Source organism: Thamnophis elegans, chromosome 2 (assembly GCF_009769535.1).
Source record: "Thamnophis elegans isolate rThaEle1 chromosome 2, rThaEle1.pri, whole genome shotgun sequence".
In the NCBI taxonomy this organism is placed as follows: Eukaryota; Metazoa; Chordata; class Lepidosauria; order Squamata; family Colubridae; genus Thamnophis; species Thamnophis elegans.
In genome coordinates, this window is record NC_045542.1 from 157,201,341 (window position 1) to 157,227,089 (window position 25,749).

General features: G+C 44.4%; 2 protein-coding genes and 1 pseudogene across 2 annotated transcripts in view; 1 reads left to right on the top strand and 2 right to left on the bottom strand.

Moving 5' to 3' along the window:
• LOC116504750 (zinc finger protein OZF-like) overlaps nucleotides 1–25,749 on the bottom strand; it is a 183,981-nt gene that overhangs the window by 157,371 nt on the left and 861 nt on the right. The gene's annotated exons all lie outside the window — the stretch shown is intronic.
• Nucleotides 1–25,749, bottom strand: part of LOC116504798 — a 133,148-nt pseudogene that overhangs the window by 72,214 nt on the left and 35,185 nt on the right.
• LOC116504800 (zinc finger protein 850-like) overlaps nucleotides 1–25,749 on the top strand; it is a 361,571-nt gene that overhangs the window by 27,597 nt on the left and 308,225 nt on the right. Inside the window, exon 6 of the mRNA XM_032212027.1 lies at nucleotides 9,845–10,600. Coding sequence (XP_032067918.1) covers nucleotides 9,845–10,600 — 756 coding nt within the window. The remainder of the gene's footprint in view (nucleotides 1–9,844; nucleotides 10,601–25,749) is intronic.

Below are 25,749 nucleotides of genomic sequence, written 5' to 3' on the forward strand. Positions count from 1 at the left end.
TTGGAAGAAAGATTGGTAATACAGATGTGCCTACAAAAATGTATCAAAGTTGCCCCACTCTTTGTTTGATACACATTCCTTTTTTTAATTCAAAATTTTAATTAATAAAATATGCAAAACAAACTAAAACAATTGATACAGAGAAGCAGGAAAGGAGTCAAAAAGAAGAAAAAAATAATATAATGCACCTTCCGCCTTTTTCTCCGTTGAGAAATTGTCATCACCCATTCCTCTTTGGAAATTACCTCTGCTCAGTTTACCAGAATAAAATCTTCCTTGGAAATAGATCCTGTCCTAAAGTCCATTCCTCAGAGTAATCCAGTCCAACATTTCTCTTTCACATTGCTCATAGGAACAGGGAGATTTTCTCTCTGGACAGGTAGCAAGCAGCAAAGCTTTAATGAATACATCATATCGGCAAAGATGAGGGCAAAAGAAGATCTGACTATTTCCCGTGCAAATGCAGATAGTTAAAGTTCAAGTTTTCCCTCCCTGCTATTAGGCCAGGACACATTGTCCAATGGAGACTTCTAGTGTTGTTGTGAGAAAGTCTTTTTTGGCTCTGGTAAACCTGCCAAAACGTCCTTGGTTCCCATGGCTGGCATCGATGTCTGGAGCTTTGTTCTATCTCCCCCTTCTGTCGCCCCATAGTTTTTTGGCAAACTGAGCAACGATAATAGTTGCAACAGCAAAAACGCCATTTGAAGCTTGACACACTCTGCACACTGGATTCCACAAAAGCATTGGAAGCCCTGACCTAAAGGAGAACTGCAGCTTATATATCGTGGGTGCACTACATTACAAAGATATAAAACGGGTAGGAACCAACTTGATGTTGGAATTTTTTTGATAATCTCATTTGAGAGTCCTCATTATTCTAGGAGAGGCGTAGGTGCTAACCTTCTACACTACATATTTCTCCACTCCCGAGATTTCATTCCATTGGTGGTACATGGTTTAAAACTGGTTCTCCTTCATATTAGGGTTAACTTGTGATTTTGTAGACATGTTCTTTTCTTGGAAACAATATGGAGCTGATAATGCCACTGCTGTCCTCTGTGATTTTTTTAACTTCCATACCTAGCAAACAAAACATAGGATTTTGTAGTGGTGCACTATCCATTTATAATCCTGACACAACTGTGTTTAACCTAAGTTTTTTTAAATAACAGCTATCAAGCACTCTGGGTTGTTCAGTTTTATAGAGCGTCCTTGCTTACCACTTACTACTCAGCTTTCACAATTACACTGGTACTGAAAAAGTAGACTTACAAGTGTTTCTCAAAGTTGTGGCCAACATAGTTATTTGCGGGTGGCACTGGCTTGCATATTGCGATAGTTGCGGTGTCCCACAGTCATGGAATCGCCATTTGGAACTTTCACAATTGGCTTCCAAGAAACAAAAATGACAGGAAGTTGTAAGTCACAGTCATGGTACATTGCACTGAACGGAACATGGTGATTTGCTTAATGACCACAGCTACAACAGATATTGTAAGTTGGCGTGGTTATGTGTCAATGTAAAGTGAGAAATGGAGAAAAAAAAATCTTAACAAAGGAAGAAAGTATCTTTAGAGATTTTGTGCCCAATAAGAAATCCAGGCCAGCCTATTCACAAAGAAAAAACCTTCAGCTCCAGTTGATGGGATTAAAATTTCCCTTCCCCCACCCAAATTCTAAGGACAGGATTTTTAAGGACCTTTTAAGATACAATGGATGGAAACTGATCAAAGTGAGATTCGAGGAATCGAAAAGGACCTGCTGCCATGGAATCACTGAAAACATCTTCCAAACGCCTTGATGGAGATTGGACAAGTGTGTGTTTCCACCTCCTGTCACTAGATGGCAGTCATGTATGTATGTATGTATGTATGTATGTATGTGTATATATATACATTTCTTTACTTTCACTTCAGACTAGCAGAAAACTGTTGAGGCCTAAACTTCAGCCTTGCCATCTCAACATATGAGCAATTCTCAAATTCATCAAATGTGTGATTAATATTAGCACAAAAGGTTTGACTAGCCAAAGATATTTTTCAGGCTTGAAAGACATGGATTTTCTCCATGTTGTAGGTGTGTGTACTTGTATTTCTCTCTGAGTCTATCTGGAAATGTATACTCTATCCCCAGGACTTCCAGATATACAGTCATGTAAAAAAGGAAGTACACTCTCCTTGACTTTTATGATTTTACTTATCAGGACATAGTAGAAATCATGACATAGTTAAGAACTTAGTAGTTCTTAAAAGTAGGTAAATACAACCACTGTAGAACAACAAGAATACGTGACATATTACATCAGGTCATCATTTATTTTATTTTAAAAAATGGAGAAGTGTGTGAAAAAAGTATGACTCAATAATATGTAGAGCCACATTTAGCAGCAATAACTAGAAACAATTCTTTTCTGTATGACTTTATCAATCCCTTGCAAATGTCAGCCTCTGCTTCGCTTGCTTGCTTTCGGCTGCCATGGAAACAGGGAGGGGGGGCATGATATTTGAGATGGGAATAAATAGTGCAGGAGTGATAGTCAAAAAGGGAGTTTTGTTCTCACCATCTTCTGAGCATGTTATTGGCCGATGTTTGGACCTGGTCAAGGCCAACCATCCTGCATACCAATCTGATGATGATTCTTGGAGAGGCAACCACATGACACCTAAGGGAGCTGAAGATGGGGCAATGGGGTGGGGGTTGTTAGAGGGAGGGGGCTGGGCAAATGTTTAATATGTATGATTTCGTGCTTTTCTGACTCAGACTTTGCTTTACTTTGCTGCTATCTATTCATAACCAGTAAAAGTACTTTTAATTCCACAAACAATGGAGTTGAGAGATTTTTTTCTTGGTTACTGAAGGAGGCATGCCTGACAATAAGCAAGGTCTCAGTTCGCGCTCATCCTGGAGCTAATACTTTTCAAGGGGAGTGCAATTAAAACAAAACTTTCATAGAAATTTCCAACCCAGGCAGTGACCAGGAGGACAACATGGGGGCTGCCAGATCCTCATGCTCCTTGGAAACAGAGCAGACAGAGGAACTGGATTTGAAGGAAAGATCCGTTCGCCCTAGGTGGTCGTTGGGAGTGGGGCAGAGATATGATCCTGAGGAAATCCCTGCCGGAGCTACCACCAGCCAATACTGGCAACCTGCAGCTGCTTGGCAGGAAGCCGAAGAAGAGGATCTCATGATGTCCCACGCTATGACACTCTTCCAATAGGCTTGGGAGAAACGTTGTTTTTGTGAGCGCCAGGCTGAGAGGGAAGCTGATTTTCCTGATCAAGAAGAGAAACGTGCAGAGGACCTGCCTCACCCTGGTGTGGGGGCTGGGGACAGATAGCAGAGCTGATCAGGATGGGGGAGCCCCAGCACAAGAAGCAGCAGCCACACAAGCCCCTCCAAGGGGGGAGCCCCCCCCCTGAAGACTTCGAATGACAAAAGTTCCTCCTCTTCGTATGAAATTCAGAGGGGACCCCACAGAACTGGCATTTTTCCTGGTCCAGGTCTGGAATTTCATGCAACAGTTTGGAGAAGATTTCCCCAACGAGGAAAGAAAGGTGAAACTGTGACAATAGCATTGGAGAATAAGGCGGCAGCTTGGATGGTCGCCTTGCATAATGATGACTTCCCCTGCTGAGGAATTACAATGTGTTTATGGCTGCCCTGAGGAAGCGCTCTGATGATTCTCTAGCCGAGCGTAAGGCGAGAGCCAAGATGAAAACTCTTACTCAGGGAAGAAGTCCAGTGGCTGAGTACATCCAAGAGTTTCGTGAGCTGTTGGTGCGTATGCGGGAGTGGTCCGAGGAGGCTTTAATAGACAGTTTTATGGATGGCCTGAACCAAGATATATACCACAACTGTGTTAACAGAGGGGTCCCACGCAACCTGCACGGCTGGTATGAGCTGGCAGCAGATGTGGAGATTGACCTAGCCAGGAATAAATACTGGTGAGACAGTGATAAAGGTAAAAATCTGGGAAATGTTTCCAGGAGACCAAATACTGAAAGCAACCTCTATGTTTTCTGAAGTCTATGATTTCTCTAACTTCAAAATGTTGCTCTCCCTCAATAAAAAGAGGGACCGGAGGTGAAGGTTGAGGCAGACGAAAGGAAGAAGTGTGTTCTGGTTTCAACAGGTTGACATGAAATACAGAATAAATTCTTCTAAGGTTCTTCAGCAGCTCCAACTTCACTAACACAGAATTTATGATTTTTACAATGGGGAACAGACCTAAGTACTTTGGCCCCGGCTTCTTCGATTTTTGGGTGGTTTGTAGGAACTTGGTGGACAAAAACATTCTATCCCCAACTTGGTACTCTTTAAGTTTAACCCTTTTCTTATCCGCCTGCTTTTTGTGAGTCTGGTGAGCCGCATCTAATGCTTTGCGGGTCATTGGCCAAAATTGCTGAATTTGATCATTTCCCTCTAGGAAGTGTCACCAGGTCATCAAAGCCCATCTAGCAGCAAAAGCTTCCTTTTCCCATATGGCCCATCTCCTTTCTATATCTGTAAGCTTACGTGAGGTGTAAGAGCATGGTTGCAATTTACCCTCAGCATTACAATACAATAGCAGAGTTGGAAGGGACCTTGGAGGTCTTCTAGTCCAACCCCCTGCCTAGGCAGGAAACCCTATACCGTTTCAGACAAATGGCTATCCAACTTCTTCTTAAAGACTTCAAAGTTGGGGCATTCACAACTTCCGGAGGCAAGCTGTTCCACTGATTAATTGTTCTAACTGTCAGGAAATTTCTCCTTAGTTCTAAGTTGTTTCTCTCCTTGATTAGTTTCCACCCATTGCTTCTTGTTCTACCCTCAGGTGCCTGGGAAAATAGTTTGACTCCCTCTTCTTTGTGGCAACCCCTGAGATTTTGGAACACTGCTATCATGTCTCCCTTAGTCCTTTCTATTAAATTAGACATACCCAGTTCCTGCACCCGTTCTTCATATGTTTTAGTCTCCAGTCCCCTAATCATCATTGTTGCACTTCTCTGCACTCTTTCTAGAGTCTCCACATCTTTTCTACATCGTGGTGACCAAAACTGAATGCAGTATTCCAAGTGTGGCTTTACCAAGGCATTATAAAGTGGTATTAACATTTCACGTTATCTTGATTCTATCCTGCTGTTTATGGAGCCTAGAACTGTGTTGGCTTTTTTGGCAGCTGCTGCACACTGCTGGCTCATATTTAAATGGTTGTCCACTAGGACTCCAAGATCCCTTTCACAGTTACTACTATTGAGCAAGGTACCACCTATACTGTACCTGTGCATTTAGTTTTTCTTGCCTAAATGTAGAACCTTACTCTTTTCACCATTGAATTTTGTTTAGTTAGATAGTGCCCAGTGTTCAAATTTGTCAAGATCCTTCTGTATCTTAAGCCTGTCTTCTGGAGTGTTGGCTATTCCTGCCAGCTTGGTGTCATCTGCAAATTTGATGAGTTCCCCATTTATTCCCTCATCCAAATGATTGATGAAGATGTTGAAGAGTACTGGGCCCAAAACAGACCCTGTTTTGGGCCCAGTACTTGGGTACTCAACTGCATACTTCCCTCCATGAAGATGCAGTTCTATTGAGGACTACATGATCAGTGCAGTTGGTCAGCCAGTTACAAATCCATCTGGCCCCCGTTTCGAATGGTATGACTGTTGTGTGTTTTTAAATTATGTATTATTATTTTTCATTTTTTTATTTTTTGTCTGTACCCCTCCTTCCCTGATTTGATTTGTTAGCCGCCCTGAGTCCCCTTCGGGGGAAAAGGGCAGCATATAAATATAATAAAATGAAATGAATGAAATGAAATGGTGGTGATGCTGTCTAACCCACATTCTTCTACTTTATCTAGGTTATGGTCGACCTTATCAAATGCCTTACTGAAGTCCAAGTAAACAATATCGACGGCATTCCTCTGGTCCACTAATTTTGTCACATTATCAAAGAATCGAATAAGATTAGTCTGGCATGATCTGTTTTTGACAAACCCAGGTTGGCTTTTGGCTATTACTTTGTTTGTTTCTAGGTGTTCACTAATTCGTTGTTTGATTATGTTTTCTAGAATCTTTCCTGGCATTGGGGTCAGGCTGATAGGTCTGTAGTTTCCTCTATCTGTTTGTTCCCCTTTTTTGAAGATGGGAACCACATCAGCTCTTTTCCAGTCCTCTGGTAGTTCCCCGGTGCTCCAGGATCTCTGAAAGATATACTTAAGTGGTTCTGAGATCTCGTCTGCCAGTTCCTTCAGAACCCTGGGGTGTAATCCGTCTGGTCTTGGCGATTTGAATTCGTCTAGGGTAGACAGGTGCTCACTTACCATTTTCTTCCTTATTTCAACTTGTGTTCCTAATCTGATTTTTGTGGTGCTGTTTTTGATAGGTTGGACTGTTTTATGCCTATGTGTAAAGACAGATGGAAAACATGAGTTAAATAATTCTGCTTTCTTCCTGTTTCTTGTCACCTACTTGCCACTTTCTCCCAGCAATGGACCAATTGTTTCCTTAATTTTTTTCTTGTTTTTAACATGTTGGAAGAAACTTTTTTTTATTTTTTACTTTTGTGGCAAGCCTTTCTTCATTGTGAGCCTTAGCTTTCCTCACTTCATCTTTACATGTTCGGGCTATTTGCTGATATTTGTTATACTACTTGTGTTTGCATAATGCCTTAGTTATGTCCTCCGCTTTTCACTTTTTATACTTATCTTTTTTGTCTTTCAATTTGCCAGAGAGTTCTTTATGGATCCAGTAGAGGGCACTTTAAGTCCTGAGTGGTCATCATCTGAATCGATTTCACTTTCTCCCACGGAAGAGGAGGGTTCCTTCTCCTGGCCTGGAGAAAGGACATCAACACCTTCCACGCTTTCCAGGGCAGTTTCACAGCGTCTCCCTAGTTGCCAGCCAGGTTCCTCCCTACCAGCCAGGGTCAGTTTTGGGACATGTCTAGCGTAGCAGTTGGGTTCCCAATGCCCCTCCTTTCCTTCTTTTGGTGCCTCCTCAGACCTCCCCCGCATGCGCACCAACAGCTCACAAAACTCCTGTGTGTACTCAGCCTCAGGCCTCCCCTCCTGGGTTAAGGGTTTCATCCTGCTTTTCACCTTTTGATTTAGGGGCGGGGGGGGGGTCATGAAGGCATAAACCCCTTGTAATCCCTCAGCAGGGGGGAATCATCATTATGCAAGGCTACCATCCAGGCAGCCGCTTTTCCTTCCAAAGCCATAATAACACTTCTCACTTTGGCAACTTCCGACGAAAAACTTCCCCAAACTCCTGCATGTAATTCCAAACTTGCAGTAAAAAAAACCCCCAGTTCTTTGGGATCTCCTCTGTATTTCACTCCATGTGGAGGATCTGAGCATTTGGTGCCTTTGGGGGTTTCCCTCCTCCTTGGGGGAGCGTGAACTGCTGCTGTGGCTGGGGGCCCTCCCTCTTGCCCAGTTCCGGTAGCTGTTTTCAGGGACGTTTCAGGGCTAACCAGGTTTTCTGCTCCTCCCTCCGCCTGCTCGGCTAATCCACTTTCCCTTTCATCAAAACTTACATGGACGTGTTGTCGCTCCCAAACCTCCTGAAGAAGGTGTAAAGCATGTGTCATCATGAGAGCCTCTCTTTCAGCTGCCTGCCAGTCATCCTCTGGTTTTCGGCTGGTTGTGACGCTTGCCATTACCTTCTCCTGTTTGCTGCAGGGGTTAGATATTTGGGTGCTCCCCCCACGGAAACTTTTAACTCCGGGATGGGTGCAAGCTGAGACCTTGCTTAATGTCAGGCATGCCTCTCTCAATAACCAAGAAAGAAAACTTCTAACCCCATTGTTTGTGGAATTAAAATACTTTTACTGGTTATGAAAAGATAGCTGCGAAAGAAAAGCAAGGTCTGAGTCAGAAAAGCGCAAAATCTTACATATCAAACATTGCCCAGCCCCCACCCTCCAACACCCCTCACCCCATTGCCCACTGCAACTCCCTTAGGTATCATGTGGGTTACATCTCCAAGAACCATCATCAGGTTGGTATGCAGGACGGTTGGCCTTGACCAGGTCCAAACATCGGCCAATAACATGATCAGAAGATGGTGAGAACAAAACTCCCTTTATGACAATTATCTTGAATGTCCAGTCCTAGGAAGATTGGCAACTGTCTTGAATATTTCCTCTTCTGAATAATCTTCCTCAGTGTAGAATGATGGATTTTAAATTACCGTATTTTTTTGAGTATAAGATGCACCAAGACTTTGAAAATTTTTAAAAAAAAGTTTTTGCATTCTGCAGATCACCCAAAAATGGCCCATTTCTCGTAAAAACTGGGCTATTTTTGTATCCCCAAAAAGGGCATGCACAGCCTTTAAGGGGCTTATTGACTGCTCCTGGGGGCTGGGGGAGCAAAAATGAGCAAAAAACGGCCCGTTTTAGCTCATATCTGCCCTCGCCTGCTCCCAGGAGCACTTTGGAAGCCTCCTAAGGGCTATGCACAGCCATTTTGGTGAAGCAGGCAGAGTTTCAGGAGGCCAAAAATGTTGTATTTACTGTATAAGATGCACCCAGATTTTCACCTTTTTTTGAGGGAAAAGGGTGCATCTTATACTCCAAAAAATATGATTTCTGGAAATAGCCTTTTAAATCTTCACAAATTGATGTACAGCAACAATTGCTTTTCTAAGATCATTACTCTTTGCCATTGTTTTAACACACACCTCAATGTCAGAGACTAGGAAACTCCTATACTTTGGCTTGTATAGATGTAGTCTTTATCTGACCCGTGTTGCAACGTGAATCAAGTAAATACAGTCTGACTGAAGTACTAATGCAAATCTCTGGCATTTTTCATGTTTCAGCTAACCATGAAAAAATAAAGTTTTGATTCAAAGCAAAATTGTGGTTGCATGTTTGCATTTCCATTTTTAGTGTTTTTAAATTTTATAACACCTGTGTTTGAAAACAACCCTTTGCACTGCTAAGAATTCATTGATTGACCCAGTCAACAACCAATTTCTTCATTGAATGGATATTTGAACTACTGGGTAGTTTTCCATGTGTCAAATGAATCATGATTAATGTAAAATTATTGTAGGATTGTGACATGTTTGCTATTTCACTGCAACATAAGCTCTTTTCTTTTTTCCTCATTTTCTGCAACCATTTTATGCATAATTAAAGATAAACTTTTATTTGAATTTATAGACAAAGAAGATGGCAATAGGAGCACTCTGGACACTGAGGATAACAAGCAACATTGAAAAGGAAAACAAATCAGTCCAGAAATCAAAATATTTTCCATTCCCTTCAGAGAGCCACACAATTCTCCAACTTCCTCAGCAGGTGAGAGAGAAAATCAAGAAGAGATTTCTAGCTGGGAAACGGAGAGTGTGAATTCAAGCATATATTACATGAATGGTCAAGGGAGATTATTTTTCCATTCAGCAAAAGAGGGAAATATCTGGAAGTTACTGGGGAGGAAAAGGACAATTGGAAAACCACGTGGAGCAGACAGTGTGACAGGCATTGCTCTGGGAGGAAGAAAACGGCTTGAAACAAATCACCACCAAACAAGGGACCATCCATATTTTTAATCTCTTCAGGAATATGAGTTGTGGAAAACTCCTTAGATGTGCCAGTTGTGGGAAAGATACAACTTGCTAATCACAGTTGATTATGCATGAGAGGATCCAGACTGGAGAAAAGCCATACGAATACTCTGAATGTAGCAAAACCTTTGGTCACAACAGCTCCGTTTTGTTTCATGGAAGGACCCACACAAGACAAAAGCCCTAAAAGTGCTCCCAATGCCGATAAATGCTTTAGCAAGTATGGGAACGTGGACTCACACCAAGGAGAAACAGTTTGAATGTCCTGAATGTGCGAAATATTTATGTGATAAATCTAGCCTGGTGAAACACCAGAGGACTCACACAGGAGAGAAACCGTTTGAGTGTCCTGATTGTGGTAAAAGTTTTAGTCAGCATTCCAGCCTGGTAACACACCAAAGGACTCACACAGGAGACAAACCATTTGAGTGTCCTGATTGTGGTAAAAGTTTTAGTCACAATTCCAGCCTGATGGAACACCAGAGAACTCACACAGGAGAGAAACCGTTTGAATGTCCTTATTGTGGGAAAAGTTTTAGTCGGAATTCCAGCCTGGTGATACACCAAAGAACTCACACAGGAGAGAAACCCTTTGAGTGTCCTGATTGTGGGAAAAGTTTTAGTCATCATTCCAGCCTGGTAACACACCAAAGGACTCACACAGGAGACAAACCATTTGAGTGTCCTGATTGTGGTAAAAGTTTTAGTGACAATTCCACCCTGGTGAAACACCAGAGGACTCATACAGGAGAGAAACCGTTTGAATGTCCTGATTGTGGGGAAAGTTTTAGTCGGATTTCCAGCCTGGTGACACACCAAAGGACTCACACAGGAGAGAAACCCTTTGAGTGTCCTGATTGTAGTAAAAGTTTTAGTCACTATTCCAGCATGGTGGCACACCAAAGGTCTCACAGAGGAGAGAAACCATTTGAGTGTCCTGATTGTGGGAAAAGCTTTAGTCAAAATTCTCACCTCGTTTCACACCAGAGCATTCACACAGGAGAGAAACCCTTTGAGTGTCCTGATTGTGAGAAATGTTTCAGTGAGAATTATAGTCTGGTTAGACACTAGAGGATTCACAAAATTGGATTCTATCTGCTGCACCACTTAGCGTTGAATGCTGTGACAGAGAGAAGCCTAACATTTTCCCCTTCATTCACAGCAAAGCTGCTGCTCCCTTTATGGTCCCCCCTGGCCACATCCCTCCCGGAGGTCAAATTACCTGAAAGGGACAGGCATGCTGCTGCAGCTCCCTTCCAAGCCGGCTTCGAATCCCTTCCCTTTGCTGCAATTAACAAATTCTTGCACTCTTGGGAACTTTTTCTTTACTGTGCAAGGGTTTTCCGTGCATACAACGGCTGAGAGATGCTCACAGTGGGGCACAATTTGGGTCTACCCTCCACCTCAAGGAAAAGCCCATCAACCACGGTTAGACTCAATAAGCCAGAGGTTGTTCCCTTGACCAGATCCACCGAAGATCCCCTTCATCCTTTTTGATTCGGTCTGCTTTGCTGCCCGGGGAACAACCGTGCCAAACTGCTCCTGCCCTCATTCCCCGTGAAGCCCTGCTGAACTGGCATGAGAAGCACACGGGGCCCGGGTGGAAGGCAGCCTTTTCTGCAGCATCCTCCTCCCCTCTTTGGATTGACCTGCAGCAGAGACGGGCGGGACTCTGCCTTTGCAGAAATGGAGCGGGTGCATGTGCAACAGCCTCGGTATGTCTGCTTGCCCCCCCCACAGGATCTCCGCCACCCCTCACAGCTCCAGCACAGGGTCTGCATTTCCACCAAGGGCCATCCGCCCAATGACTGGCCAGGTTGGGCTGGACGCCGACCTCAGAAGGCAAGCAGGCATGGAGGACCGCCAGTAAGGCAATGTGGAAGGCAGGGAAGCACGGCAGTCACCTGCTGGGGCAAGGAGGGTTACTGTAGGCTTTCAGCAACCCCTGCACAAGCTCCATCAGTGCCCGCCATTTCCTCCATCCTCTTCTCCATCTTTCCTGAGTCTTCCTGCTGCCTGGTAGGCCGGCTAAGCAGTTGGGACTCAGGACCCCAAATAAGCAGCTCCAAATGGAGCAAAAAGTTTCGTGACATTTTAGTAGAGAGTTGGTTTAATGCCAGGGTTCCGAGTAATAGATCCATCGCAAGCAAACCTCAGAGGCAGGTAAATTCCTAAAAGAATATCTTTATTGGAAATATCAAATTGGCACAAATCTGGTTAAAACCAACGCTGAGGGACCCCTTGTTTTCACCTAATTAAAAGTTTTCCTCTCAATCCCAAACAGTCATATACCCCAATCACTGCAGCGTCCGCTGGTCTGGTGACATCACTCCTACTTTATCTGGCCAGGTATGAGAACATTCTTGGTTCTCAGGAGAAAATATTTTATTATGACTCCACCATCCCAGCTATCTCTAATCCCCCCTCCTACTCCCTTGTGCTAATGCGGCAGCACTGATGCCTCAAAATGGCTTCAACCGGATCAGCTTCAAGGTTGACAGTATTTCCTTATGAATAGAGCTATCTATCTCTTTGTAAGTGCTGGCATCTACTGGGGGCTATCTAAGAGTGTAGGGGATGCTTTCTCCCTCTAGGGACATATAATATTCTGACTTTTAAATATTTCTTCTAGGAGAGGAGTGGGGGCTAAGTTTCTCCACGACATATTCCTTCACTCCCCAAATTTTATTCCATTGGCGGTGCATGCTTTAAAACTGGTTCTCCTTTATATTAGGGTTGTTTTGTTATTTTATGGGCATGCTCTTTTCTTGTGTTGTAAGAAATGTCCATCTGGATTCAGTTCCAAGTGGGGAGAAAGACACTGGAAACATAGACGCTGATTGGAAAGATGGTTTTAATAGTGAAGCAGAACCATCAAACATGTGTGATTCTGGGTAGCTGAACACTTGGTTTGATGAGCACATGGACTTTCATACAGTTTCTTCTACAGCATTTTGAAATTTGGAGGCTTGTTTTGTGTATTTTGTTATTTGATTTTAATTACCATATTTTTCAGAGTACAAGACGCCCTGGTGTATAAGACGCACCAAGATTTTGAAGAGGCATTATTTTTTTTTAAAAAAATTGCACTCTGCAGACCTCCCAAAAATGGCCGTTTTTTTGCGAAAACAGGTCCATTTTTTGTAAAAAAAAAAAAAGTGGGGAGCATGCATAGCCTTTAGGAGGGTTGTAGAGTGCTCCTGGGGGCTGGGGGGGGGACAAAAAGAGGCAAAAAATGGCCCGTTTTTGCTCATTTTTCCTCTCTCCAGCCCCCAGCAGCACTCTGGAAGCCTCCTAAAGACTATGCATGGCCATTTTTGCAAAAGGGGTGGGGTTTCCAGAGGCTGTATTCAGTGTATGATGTACCCATATTTTCATCCTCTTTTTTGAGGGGAAAAAGGTGCTTCTTATACTTTGAAAAATACGGTAGTTGGTCTCACAAAGGCCGGCAATGATTTGGGTTTTTTAATCTTGTTTAGCAAATGTAATTAATCCTAGATGCTGACTTCCTTGGGGTTCTATTCCTGTCTTGAATGGATTACCAAATATGCATTTCTAAAAGTTGCCCCTTTGTTTCTCCTGGGGGCAGAGAGCTGAGGCTTTGAGAATCTTTCTTTATAAACATGTTTCCCCCCTAGGGAAAATATAATATTCTGCCTTTTTAATATTTCCTAACATATTTCATTCTTCTAAAGGGGGTTGCTAACTTTCTTCAATTGGAAACAATATGGAACTGATGATGCCACTGCTGTCTTCTGTGATTTTTTTTAACCTCTGTGGGAAGGGAACTTCACCAAGTGTTCCATTAGGAAGACCAGTACAGCCCATAACCAAAGTGGAAGTCACTAGAATAACAAAGCCAGGATACATTAACAAACCTCCTGAGAATAATTACCGGGATATCCGGACAATTAGAAATAGCTGCAGAGTACAAAATAATACAAAATACCTAGGAAGTGCAGGAAGAAGACAAAGATTTCAGCTAGAGTTTTATCAGATCATAATCCAGTTTGGATGGAGTTGGGAGGGGTGACACAAGCAAGAAGGTCTTGGAGATTGAATGAAAATTTATTCAGATATGAAAAATACATTAATGAATGTAAAAAATTGTTAACAGAATACTTTGTTTTTAATATGAATAAGGGCACACCTATGGAAATTGTATGGGATGCAAGTAAAGCTTTGATAAATATAAATAGATTACATAGACATAAACAAGGGGTAAAACGAACAGAACTGGAAGATGAAATTAGGAAGAAAGAGCAAGAGCTAACTTTAAAACCAGGAGATATAAAGATTAAAGAAGCAATTACCATATTAAAGGACCAATTTAATATGTTGATCTCAGACCAGGTAGCCACTAGTCTGTTATATGCAAAACATAATACTTTTTGTAATGCAAATAAATCTGGCAGATGGTTAGCTTATCAGATTAGGAAAAAACAAAATTCTTGAAACATAGCTAAATTGCTCTATAGAGGGAAGGAAGTGTTCCACAGATTCAAAAGGTCTTCCGAGAATTTTTTACAGAGCTGTATAAGGGTGACAAAATTAACGGCCTAGATATAGAGAGATACTTGGACAAAGAAAAAATACCCATAGTTAAAGAAGAGCAGAGGCAAAGACTGAATCAACCAATAACTTCGGGGGAAATTTTGCACGTAATTAAGCAGTTAAAGGCAGGAAAGGCACCTGGTACAGATGGCTTGACAGCGGCTTACTATAAAAATCTACAATTAGAAATGGTAGAACCTCTTAAGGAATTATTTAATAAGATTCAAACAGAAGGTACCCCCATCTTGGAAGACAGCTTTTATATCCCTGATACCTAAAGAAGACCAAGGTATTACTCAACTAAAAAACTATAGACCTATCTCATTACTTAATGAAGTTGAAAGTCACAAATTTAGCCGAGATGGCTAAAATATCTGCATATCTTAAGGACCACTCAAAGGAGAGATATAAACGAGACTGGAAAAAATGAATTGATTATATACAAAATAAATATGGGACTAAGAAATTCCAGATAGCTTATGCTTAAGATCAGGAATGATTTAAATTGTTTAAAGTTAGTTTAGCAAGGAGGAGCTAAGTTCAATGTAAAGATGTTATCAATTTCTTATTCTTTTTCCCAATATATTTTAGACTGTTTTTGTTAAAAATCTATACCGTGTATGAGTTCTGGGAAGTCGGGGGGGGGGAAGGTTGTGGGGGAGGGTGGGGGGAGGGATATATATCAGGTTTGCCGATACGTGTTAGATTTTAATGTAATTTGACTCCACATGTATACTGTTTTCTCTTATATTTTCATTACTATTATTATGATTATTTTTTCTTTAAACTAGGATATATTAAGCATATTGACATGTAGTGGAAATACACCAATGAGGAGGAGTGGGAAACAGAAGGGAGAAGAAAGATGGGAAGAGAAGGATAGGAGAGAGGGTAAGGGGGGAAGATGAGGAGGATAAGGAGGAGTGGATTGTAGAGACAGGAGCAGTAGAAAGGAAGGGGAAATAGAGTAGGAAAGGATGATGGAGGGAAGATAGAAAGTTGGAGGGTGGTAGAAGAAAGAGGTGTATGGAGAGCAGAAGAGCTATAATGGGTTTTTATTTTTCTGGGCATTGTTGACAAGTGGAACTGATGTAATTATTATTTAATACTATATGATACGGGTTATGTATAGTATACATGTGAGTGTATGTTATGAAAATGGAAATTAAAAAATTTTTTTTTAAAAAAAAGAACAAAGCTCCAGACATCGATGCCAACCATGGGAACCAAGGACGTTTTGGCAGGTTTACAAGAGCCTAAAAAGACTTTCTCACAACAATACTGGAAGTCTCCATTGGACAATGTGTCCTGGCCTAATAGCAGAGAGGGAAAACTTGAACTTTATGTGCACTTGCGCGGGAAATAGATCTGCTTTTGCCCTCATCTTTGCCGATATAATGTATTCATTAAAGCTTTCCTGCTTTCAACCTGTGCATAGAGAAAATCTCCCTGTTCCAAGAGCAACGTGAAAGTGAAATGTTGGACTGGATAACTCTGAGGAATGGACTTCAGGACAGGATCAATTTCCAAGGAAGACTTTATTCTGGTAAACTGAGCAGAGGTAATTTCCAAAGAGGAATGGCTGATGACAATTTCTCAACAGAGAAAAAGGCAGAAGGTGCGTTATATTATTTTTTCTTTTTTTCGACTCCTTTCCTGCTTCTCTGTATCAATTGTTTTTGCTTGTTTTGCATATTTTATTAATTAAAATTTTGACTTAAAAAAGGAATGTGTATCAAACAAAGAGTGGGGCAACTTTGATACATTTTTGTAGGCACATCTGTATTACCAATCTTTCTTCCAAACCTTTGAAATGCCTTTTGGAAACATTTCTCTCAGCATATATAGACAATCATCTCCTCTTCCCAAGCCCCTCTTTTCTAGACCAGCTGGTTATGTTATTTTCCCTCTTTGACCTAATGAAAACTTCTGTGTATGCAAAGTTACAGACGCATAAGACATTTAGGATGGGTGTCCTTGGAAGCATCTCTGGCCAGCACGAATGAAGTTGGCTTCCTTTAGTCTCTCACCCATTGAAACTCTTTGATCCTAAATCCTTGGCAGCGACCACTCCAAAAAGATTTTTAAAATTTCTACAAAAATAAATACAGGTAATCCTTGGGTTACAAGCATTCTCTTAGCAAACGTTCAAAGTTACACGATAAGCCCCCCCCTCCCCCCAGCATTTACAAACAAATCCCGAAATTATGAATACTGGAGCACCATGGCTGTTGTTCATCCTTACGAACGACTGCAGAGGCTCTGTTATATTCACCCTTATTCTCCCCAACCCCAGCGGAGTCTTCACAGGAATTTTGCCTTTGGAGAGTGAGTTACCTTGCAAAGATCTCTCTGCTGTGCTTTATTTGCCAGCATTCACAGAGGATGGAGTCCTAACGTACCACGAGATCACGCAAGGTCAGTAGTCTTGAGCAATCTCACTTTAGGCATCTATTTTCTGTGAATTGAGGCATTTGCAAATGGAGGGAAGACTTCATTCTTTCAGTCCTTCCCTCCATTTGCCGTTTCCTTGCCAAGGCCTGCTGGGAGATTGCATTCCCATAGGGCCTCAGCAGCCCTTTGCAAACTGCCTTTGTTGGCACCAACTGAGCTTGGGAGGAGTGGGTGTGTCCCTCTGAGGTCCTGTTCCTACAGGCAAAGGCTTTTTGCAAAGGGCTGCCAATGCCTACAGGACATTTGCCAATGATTTGCCAATGAGAAAGCAACCCTAAGAAGTCGCGCACAGCCTCTCAGGGCTGCTTTCTTGGCGCCAGATGCCATGTCAAGCTGATCTGAAGCAGGAAAACAATGAGTGTGTGGGCGAAAGAAGGGAGTGATGTCGTTCAATGTAAGAGATTCAATCCCACAACTTCTCAAGTTTTGGATGGAATGGGCAGGATCCATTACATTCGTAACCCGAAAACTACCCATATCCAGCAAGTTCTGCTGCTAATGACCAGATAGGCATTATCACACTAATATGTTGCCATTTTTTCCTTCCTCCTTCCCGTTTAATGCCATTACATATTTGCCTACAAAAAATTAGGCAAATTCTTTGTAGTCAAATTAAATAGTCAATTTCTCAGTTGGATTTACAGAGGGACTTTAGAAATGAAATTCAAATCTTTTCTACACTCATCACTTGGTGCCTCATGTGGATTTTCTTGTGTGCAATAAGGGTGGAATTTTTCCTGAAGCACCATCCACATTCGGGACACTCAAATGGTTTCTCCCCTGTGTGTATAAGGATATGATTTAGAAGGGTAGTCCTAATACTGAAATCTTTCCCACAGTCTGGACACTCATATGGTTTCTCTCCTGTGTGAGTTCTCTGGTGTGTCGCCAGGGTGGAATTATGACTGAAATTTTTTCCGCAATGAGAACATTCAAAGGGTTTTTCTCCTGTGTGAGTTCTCTGGTGTTTCACCAGGCTGGAATTGGTACTGAAATGTTTACCACAATCAGGACACTCAAAGGGTTTCTCTCCTGTATGAGTCCTTTGATGTGTCACCAGGCTAGAATTGGTACTGAAACTTTTTCCACAATCAGGACATTCAAACGGTTTCTCTCCTGTGTGAGTTCTCTGGTGTTTCACCAGGTTGGAATTGGTACTGAAACGTTTACCACAATCAGGACACTCAAAGGGTTTCTCTCCTGTATGAGTCCTTTGATGTGTCACCAGGCTAGAATTGGTACTGAAACTTTTTCCACAATCAGGACACTCAAAGTGTTTCTCTCCTGTGTGAGTCCTCTGGTGTTCCATCAGGCCGGAATTCCGACTAAAACTTTTCCCACAATCAGGACACTCAAAGGGTTTCTCTCCTGTGTGAGTTCTTTGGTGTATCACTAGGCTGGAATTCCGACTAAAACTTTTCCCACAATCAGGACACTCAAACGGTTTCTCTCCTGTGTGAGTTCTCTGGTGTTCCATCAGGCTGGAATTGTGACTAAAACTTTTACCACAATCAGGACACTCAAAGGGTTTCTCTCCTGTGTAAGTCCTTTGGTGTGTCACCCGGCTGGAATTCCAACTAAAACTTTTCCCACAATCAGGACATTCAAACGGTTTCTCTCCTGTGTGAGTCCTCTGGGGTTCCATCAGGCTGGAATTTTGACTAAAACTTTTACCACAATCAGGACACTCAAAGGGTTTCTCTCCTGTATGAGTCCTCTTGTGTCTCACCAGGATGCCTCTCTGACTAAAACATTTCCCACAATCAGGACATTCAAAGGGTTTCTCCCCTGTATGAGTCCTCTGGTGTCTCACCAGGCTGGAATTGCTACTGAAACTTTTCCCACAATCAGGACATTTAAAGGGTTTCTCTCCTGTGTGAGTCCTCTGGTGTTCCATCAGGCTGGAATTGTGACTAAAACTTTTACCACAATCAGGACACTCAAAGGGTTTCTCTCCTGTATGAGTTCCTTGGTGTGTCACCAGCCTGGAATGATGACTAAAACTTTTCCCACAATCAGGACACTCAAAGGGTTTCTCTCCTGTGTGATTTCTCTGGTGTGACAACAGGTTGGAATTCTGACTAAAACTTTTACCACAATCAGGACATTGAAAGGGTTTCTCTCCTGTGTGAGTCCTCTTGTGTCTCACCAGGATGCCTCTCTGACTAAAACATTTCCCACAATCAGGACATTCAAACGGTTTCTCCTTGGTGTGAGTCCACGTTGCCATACTTGCTAAAGCATTTATTGCATTGGGAGCACTTTTAGGGCTTCTGTCCTGTGTGAATCCTTCCATGAAACAAAACGGAGTTGTTGTGACCAAAGGTTTTGCTACATTCAGAGTATTTGTATGCCTTTCCAGTCTGGATTCTCTCATGCATAATCAACTGTGATTTGCAAGTTGTATATTTCCCACAATGGGCACGTCTATGGAGCTTTTCTACAACTCATATTCCTGAGGAGATCAAAAATATGGATGGTCCCTTGTTTGGTGGTGTTTTGTTTCAAGCCGTTTTCTTCCTCCCAGAGCATTGCCTGTCACACTATCTGCTCTACGTGGTTTTCCAATTGTCCTTTTCCTCCCCAGTAACTTCCAGATATTTCCCTCTTTTGCTGAATGGAAAAATAATCTCCCTTGACCATTCATGTAATATATGCTTGAATTCACACTCTCCGTTTCCCAGCTAGAAATCTCTTCTTGATTTTCTCTCTCACCTGCTGAGGAAGTTGGAGAATTGTGTGGCTCTCTGAAGGAAATGGAAAATATTTTGATTTCTGGACTGATTTCTTTTCCTTTTCAATGTTGCTTGTTATCCTCAGTGTCCAGAGTGCTCCTATTGCCATCTTCTGTGTCTATAAGATTCAAATAAAATAAATAAAAGTGTATCTTTAATTGTGCATAAAATGGTTGCAGAAGATGAAAAAAAGAAAAATGTTTCCATTACAATGAAAAATGATGAAATTCACTTGTTGATTGGGTCAACTACTGGAAATAGCTGCTTGCAACACACAAGGATGGGAAAGTTTCTTAAGAGCTCACAATTCAAGAATACCAAGGTGCAGATTAGGTATCTCAGGGTGGGGAAGGCCATGGGGGGGCCCGTAGTGATAGAACAGGCCCTCAAGGCCTCTCCTGCCCACTTGCTTCTCCCTCCCTCCCTTCCTGCCACAAGGACTCACTTGCCTTGCAAACATCTGTCTCCTCTGTTTCTTTGCCTCTGAGGACGGGAGAGGAGATTTGGTTTGGAAAGGCTTTTGATGCTGAGAATGGACGCTCTTGAATGCTATAATATCATGCAGATTCAGGCACCCATCCTCTTTTGCAGAGTGAGGGACCCAGAAACTTTCATTCTCAGTGCGAAAAGTGTTTGCCAATCTCCTGCTAGTCTCCCCACCGCAAACTACTTTCCACTTAACTACTTAATGAGACCTTGTTGGGATGTTTGCATGCAAATGGGACGAGACAGAGAGAGACAGAGGCAGAGAGAGAGAGCGCAGTGTGTGTGTGTGTGTCTTTATGGGAGAAAGAGCGATCTTCAGCCAGGGCACCCAGGTGGCTGGAAGTGAGGCAGTGGGAGTGGAGTACGAAGCAAGGCGGAGAGTAGGTATGGAGCTTCCCACCCAATCTCTGCACCAGCTTAACTGGGTGACCCGTCAGCAAGGCACCGAAGCACTGCAACTTCTGCCGCAGAGACAGAGAGAGAGAGAGGAAGGGGGCTCTCCAAACTCTGTTTGTGTGTGTGAATGAGAGAGTGCGGATCCCTGCTTCAGTCGCGGCATTCAAGTTGCTGGCAGCAGCAGCGGGGAGGGGGGGGCAGGAGCCACCTGAGTAGCTGTTTTTCTCCTTGTTCTCCTCCCCACTCAAGCAGTGACAGGCTTTATGGGACACCAGGGCCTCTCATTTCTCCCCCTGCATGTCGAACACTAGCTTCAGTCAGGGTATTCAAGCAGGGTATTCCACCCACGCAGCAGCACGGTCCGTGGGACATGGTCTCATTCCTGCCCCGGCACAACGAACTCTGGTGGGCTGGATGCGAGTGTTAAGGGGCTCGCCCCACAGTGCTTCCTTGCTCATTTGAAGGCTTCATTCAGCCTTCAAACAGTAAAGCTGGCCGACGTAAGTGAGCAGCGCACCAAGGGCATGGATGACATTGGTTACTGCACCCGTCTGATTCCGATTCCACGGCTTGCCATACTGTTTGACAGGGAGTTTGCCTTATTCCATGTCCCATGGTGCCCACTGCCGCTTGGGCGGGGAGGACGACAAGGGACCTCAAGAGAGTTGTGCATAAAAAAACACCCACAAATCTTTAATGAACTGAAGCAATATTGTAAAGAAGAGAGAGCCAAAATTCCTCCACAACACTTCAAGACACTGATAAAGTCACACAGAAAAGAATTACTTCTAGTTGTTGCTGCTAAAGTTGGTTCTACAAATTATTGAGTCATACATTTTTCACACATGACTTCTCCGTTTTGCCTTTCTTTTTATAAAATAAATGATGATCTGATGTAATATCAGGTCGGCGTGCAATATTCAACCTTGCACTGGACTACAGACCGGCCACAGACCTGACTGGGTAAATGTGATGCGCTGGGGCTGAGGAGGAGCGGCATGCGGTTTGTTACCAACTGGACTATGCCTATCATGGTTGGGCGGCTGGTTTGGGCTGCTGCTGTTGCAACAGCCTTCCCACCCTCCCCCAGACTTTCCCACTCTCCCCCCCTCTCCTCTACTACCCATTACTCATCATCTCCGGCCCCCTCTGCTACCCATTATTCATCATTTGCTGCCCCACAGGAAGATTCTTTACAACCATACTCCTGTCTGGGCCAGCTACCACTCCAATTATCCCCGAACTGTTGGACGTTGGACTTTTGGACCCTTTTCCCCCACTCCCCCCTTACCCCGGCCATCATTGTTTTGAACATTGCCCTGTTCCTTCTACGCCCCCCTGGGACTGAGCCTGTCTGGACTAACGGCAGGAAATGGCACCTTACCCAACACGGACTTTGGACCTTTGGCCTTGGGTGCCTTTTTGGGACTCGGAGGAAGGGAGAGGAGCGGAGCAGCTCTCCCTCCTCCTTCTATATCACCATCTATTTTAAACCGCACTAGCGCAGTGCTCCGCAAATTTTACGAATGTGGTGTGGATGGTGTGTCTGTACCCACTTTTTAAAATCTTATTATTGCTGTATTTTCTATGTTTTTAACTGACTTATGGGGGACTGTATGGATGAGTGGCTGTGTACGTATGCGAGGATTGGGAGTATAGTCTGGTGCCTCCTCCACTGAGTGCTATTGCAGAAGTGGTAGGGGGGCCAGGCCTACCTCCCATCCTAGAATGACTGATATAAATCGCCTCCCGGAAGGAGCAGAGGCCGCGAGAGGGGAAATTAGGTCTACGGTTGCGGGGGGTGGGCCGGAGCATTACGGTCATTACGGGGAGGGGCAGGTACAACGGGAACTTCAGGGCTAGCCATTACCGGGGAAGGAGGGTCCGCTATGTCACAGCGATCCCTCCTTCCGGCCCTGTTAGTTCCACTCCAGGGCCAGATGGCAAGAATTGTCAGGGCCCTGGTCTCAGGCTGTTGTTGCTAAATGCCAGGTCTGTGGTTCACAAACCTCCCCTCGTCCGGGACCTAATATTAGACAAGGGGGCAGACCTGGCATGTATTACTGAAACCTGGCTGGGCCCGGGGGGAGGAGTCCCCCTCACTGAAATGTGCCCAGAAGGATTTCAGGTGCTCCATCAGCCGCAACCCCAGAGAAGGGGTGGGGGAGTGGCTGTCATCGTCCGAAGGTCATTAGTTCCTTGTAGGATCCCTGCTCCGGAGCTTGTCAGGTGTGAGTCCCTATTGATGAAGTTGGACCTTGGGGATCAAGTGAACTTGTTGTTAACGTACCTACCTCCCAACAGCGTTGCAACAGCCCTCCCCTCGCTCAAGTCAGTAGCCGAGCTGGCAGTAGAGTTCCCCAGGCTTATGGTGCTGGGGGATTTCAACCTGACTATGCTCGGTGAACGCTCTGATGGGGCGCAGGAGTTCATGGCTTCCATGACAGCCATGGACTTGACCCAAGTAATCCGGGGTTCGACTCACTCAGCGGGTCACACACTTGACCTCGTATTCCTCTCGGAGCAGTGGAGGCATGATCTAGAGTTGAGGGGTACTAAGATCTTGCCCTTGTCATGGTCTGATCACTTCCTACTGAGGCTTGACTTTCGGAAACCAATCCCCCACTGTAGGGAGGAGGAACCGATTGGGTGGTTCCGCCTCAGACGCCTGATGGACCCTATGGGATTTCAGACGGCACTTGGAGAAATACCTGACACTCTCATCCACAGTCTGGTGGAGTCCTTAGTCGCTGCTTGGAATACAGCGGCGACGAGGGCTCTAAACCGGATTGCTCCTTTGCGACCTCTCCGAGGTAGCGGATCCAGGAGAGCTCCTTGGTTCACCGAGGAACTCCGGGAGATGAAGCGCCAAAAGAGACGCCTAGAGTGCCGCTGGAGGGCCAGTAAATCTGAGTCAGACCGAGCACTGATGAGAGCCTATATCAGAGCCTATCTCGTGGCAATACGGGCGGCGAAATGTGCACATTTTGCCGCTCTTATTGCATCCGCTGAATCGCGCCCAGCCGCCTTGTTTAGAATAACCCGCTCCCTCCTGAAAGGGAGGGACGCGGATGACCCTTTACAAGGTAGAGCTGAGGAATTTGTTCAGTTTTTAAAGGATAAAGTCACTCGGATTCGGACAGCCCTGGACTCCAATTGCATGGTACCAGCCGAGGTACCGGGGGAAGGTCTTGAGCGGAGCTTATGGAGTGAGTTGCAACTGGTCGCTCCTGAGGAAGTGAACAAGGCCATAGGAGCGGTGAGTGCCTCCACTTGTATACTGGACCCATGCCCCTCCTGGCTGGTCTTGACCAGCAGGGAGGTGACACGTGGCTGGATCCAGATGATAGTTAACACCTCTCTCCGGGAGGGATCCTTCCCACTCCTCCTAAAGGATGCGGTGGTGAGACCCCTCCTGAAGAAACTCTCTCTGGACCCAGCCATTTTGAGCAACTATCGTCCAATCTCCAACCTCCCCTTTGTAGGGAAGGTTGTTGAGAAAGTGGTGGCCTCTCAACTCTGACAGTCCTTGGATGAAACCGATTATCTGGATCCCTTTCAGTCCGGTTTCAGGCCTGGTTACAGCACGAAAACTGCTTTGGTCGCGCTGATCGATGATCTCTGGCGAGCCAGGGATAGGGGTCACTCCTCTATCCTAGTGCTCCTTGACCTCTCAGCGGCCTTCAATACCATCGACCATGGTATCCTTCTACAATGGTTGCGAGAGGTAGGAGTGGGAGGCACCGTTCTTCGGTGGTTCTCCTACTTCTCGGACAGGTCGCAGTCGGTGTTGGTCGGAGGGCAGAGGTCAACCCCTAGGCCCCTCAATTATGGGGTGCCGCAGGGCTCGGTCCTGTCCCCCCTCCTATTTAACATCTACATGAAGCCGCTGGGTGAGATCATACGCCAGCACAGGATTAAATACCATCAATATGCGGATGATACACAATTGTATCTGTCCGCCCCGTGCCAACTCAGTGAAGCGGTAGAAGTGATGTGCCAGTGCCTGGAGGCTGTCAGGGTCTGGATGGGAACGAACAAGCTTGCACTCAATCCCGACAAGACTGAGTGGCTATTGATGCTCCCTCCAAAAGATTGGCTAACTATTCCATCTCTCAGTCTGGGGGTTGAAATTATACGCCCCACAGAGAGGGTCTGCAATCCTCCTTGATCCACAGCTGACTTTAGAACATCATTTGTCAGCTGTGACCAGGGGGGTCTTTGCCCAGGTTCGCCTGGTGCACCAATTGCGACCCTACCTGGACTGGGAGGCACTTCAGATAGTCACTCACACCCTCGTCACCTCAAGACTGGATTACTGTAACGCGCTGTACATGGGGCTGCCCTTGAAGAGTGTTCGAAGACTTCAGTTAGTCCAGAATGCAGCCGCGCAAGCGATTGTGGGTGCACCACGGTACACCCACGTTACACCTATCCTCTGTGAGCTGCACTGGCTGCCCATTGGTCTCTGGACACGCTTCAAGGTGCTAGTTGTTACTTATAAAGCCCTGCATGGCATCGGACCTGGGTATCTGAGAGACCACCTCCTGCCAATTACCTCCCAAAGACCGATTCGATTGCACAAACTTGGCCTTCTCCGGATTCCATCTGCCAGCCAATGTCGGCTGGCGACCCCCCGGGGGAGAGCCTTCTCTGTTGCTGCTCCAGCCCTCTGGAACGAGCTCCCCGTGGAGATCCACACCCTTACTACCCTCCCGGCCTTCCGTAAAGCTACTAAGTCCTGGCTGTTCCCGCAGGCTGGGGGCTGTTGAAGTACCCAGACCCACTTCAATTATGAATGTTGTTGTATTTTAAATTGTTGCATTGTCTTATTTATCCCCTTTCCCTTTTTTATTATAAGCCGCCTGGAATCCTTCGGGAGTGGGCGGCATACAAAACTAATAAAACCAAACCAATATATCAGGTGTTGTTGTTGTTCATCCGTGGTTGTATTATCTACTTTTAAGAACTTCTAAGGACCAACTGATTTTTACTACGGCCTGATACGTAAAATCATAGAAGTCAAGGAGGGTATACTTTCTTTTCCACATGACTCATGAGAGATTATACGTTTGCAGACAAATACACTCAGAGAGAAATAAAAATACACACATCTACAATAGGGAGATAATCCATGTCTTTCAACCCTAAAAAAATAATTAAAATTGTTACAGTCAAACCTTCTGCACTAATGTTAATCGGGAACCTGATGAATTTGATGATTGCTCATGTTTTCAGATGGCAAGGCTGAAGTTCAGGCCTCAACAGGCTTTTGGGGCCATGGAAACTTTCATTGGAAAGTTTTTGTTCAGATAAATAAAAGCATTGGCTTCTCAACAGACACACTTGATTTTACTGAGCCACACCTGTCAATCTGCATGACACTAACTTTACAGATGTGAGGACTTTAATGGATGAAATGATGCCGAAAGCCTCTGCAAGATTTGAAGCAACAGCTGAAGCCATGAGCTCAAAGTAAGGGAAGTAAATACTTTCCACAACCCCTTTGGTGACATCCCAATTGAAGTAGTCCTCACTTACTGACTGCAGCTGGGCCTGGAATCTG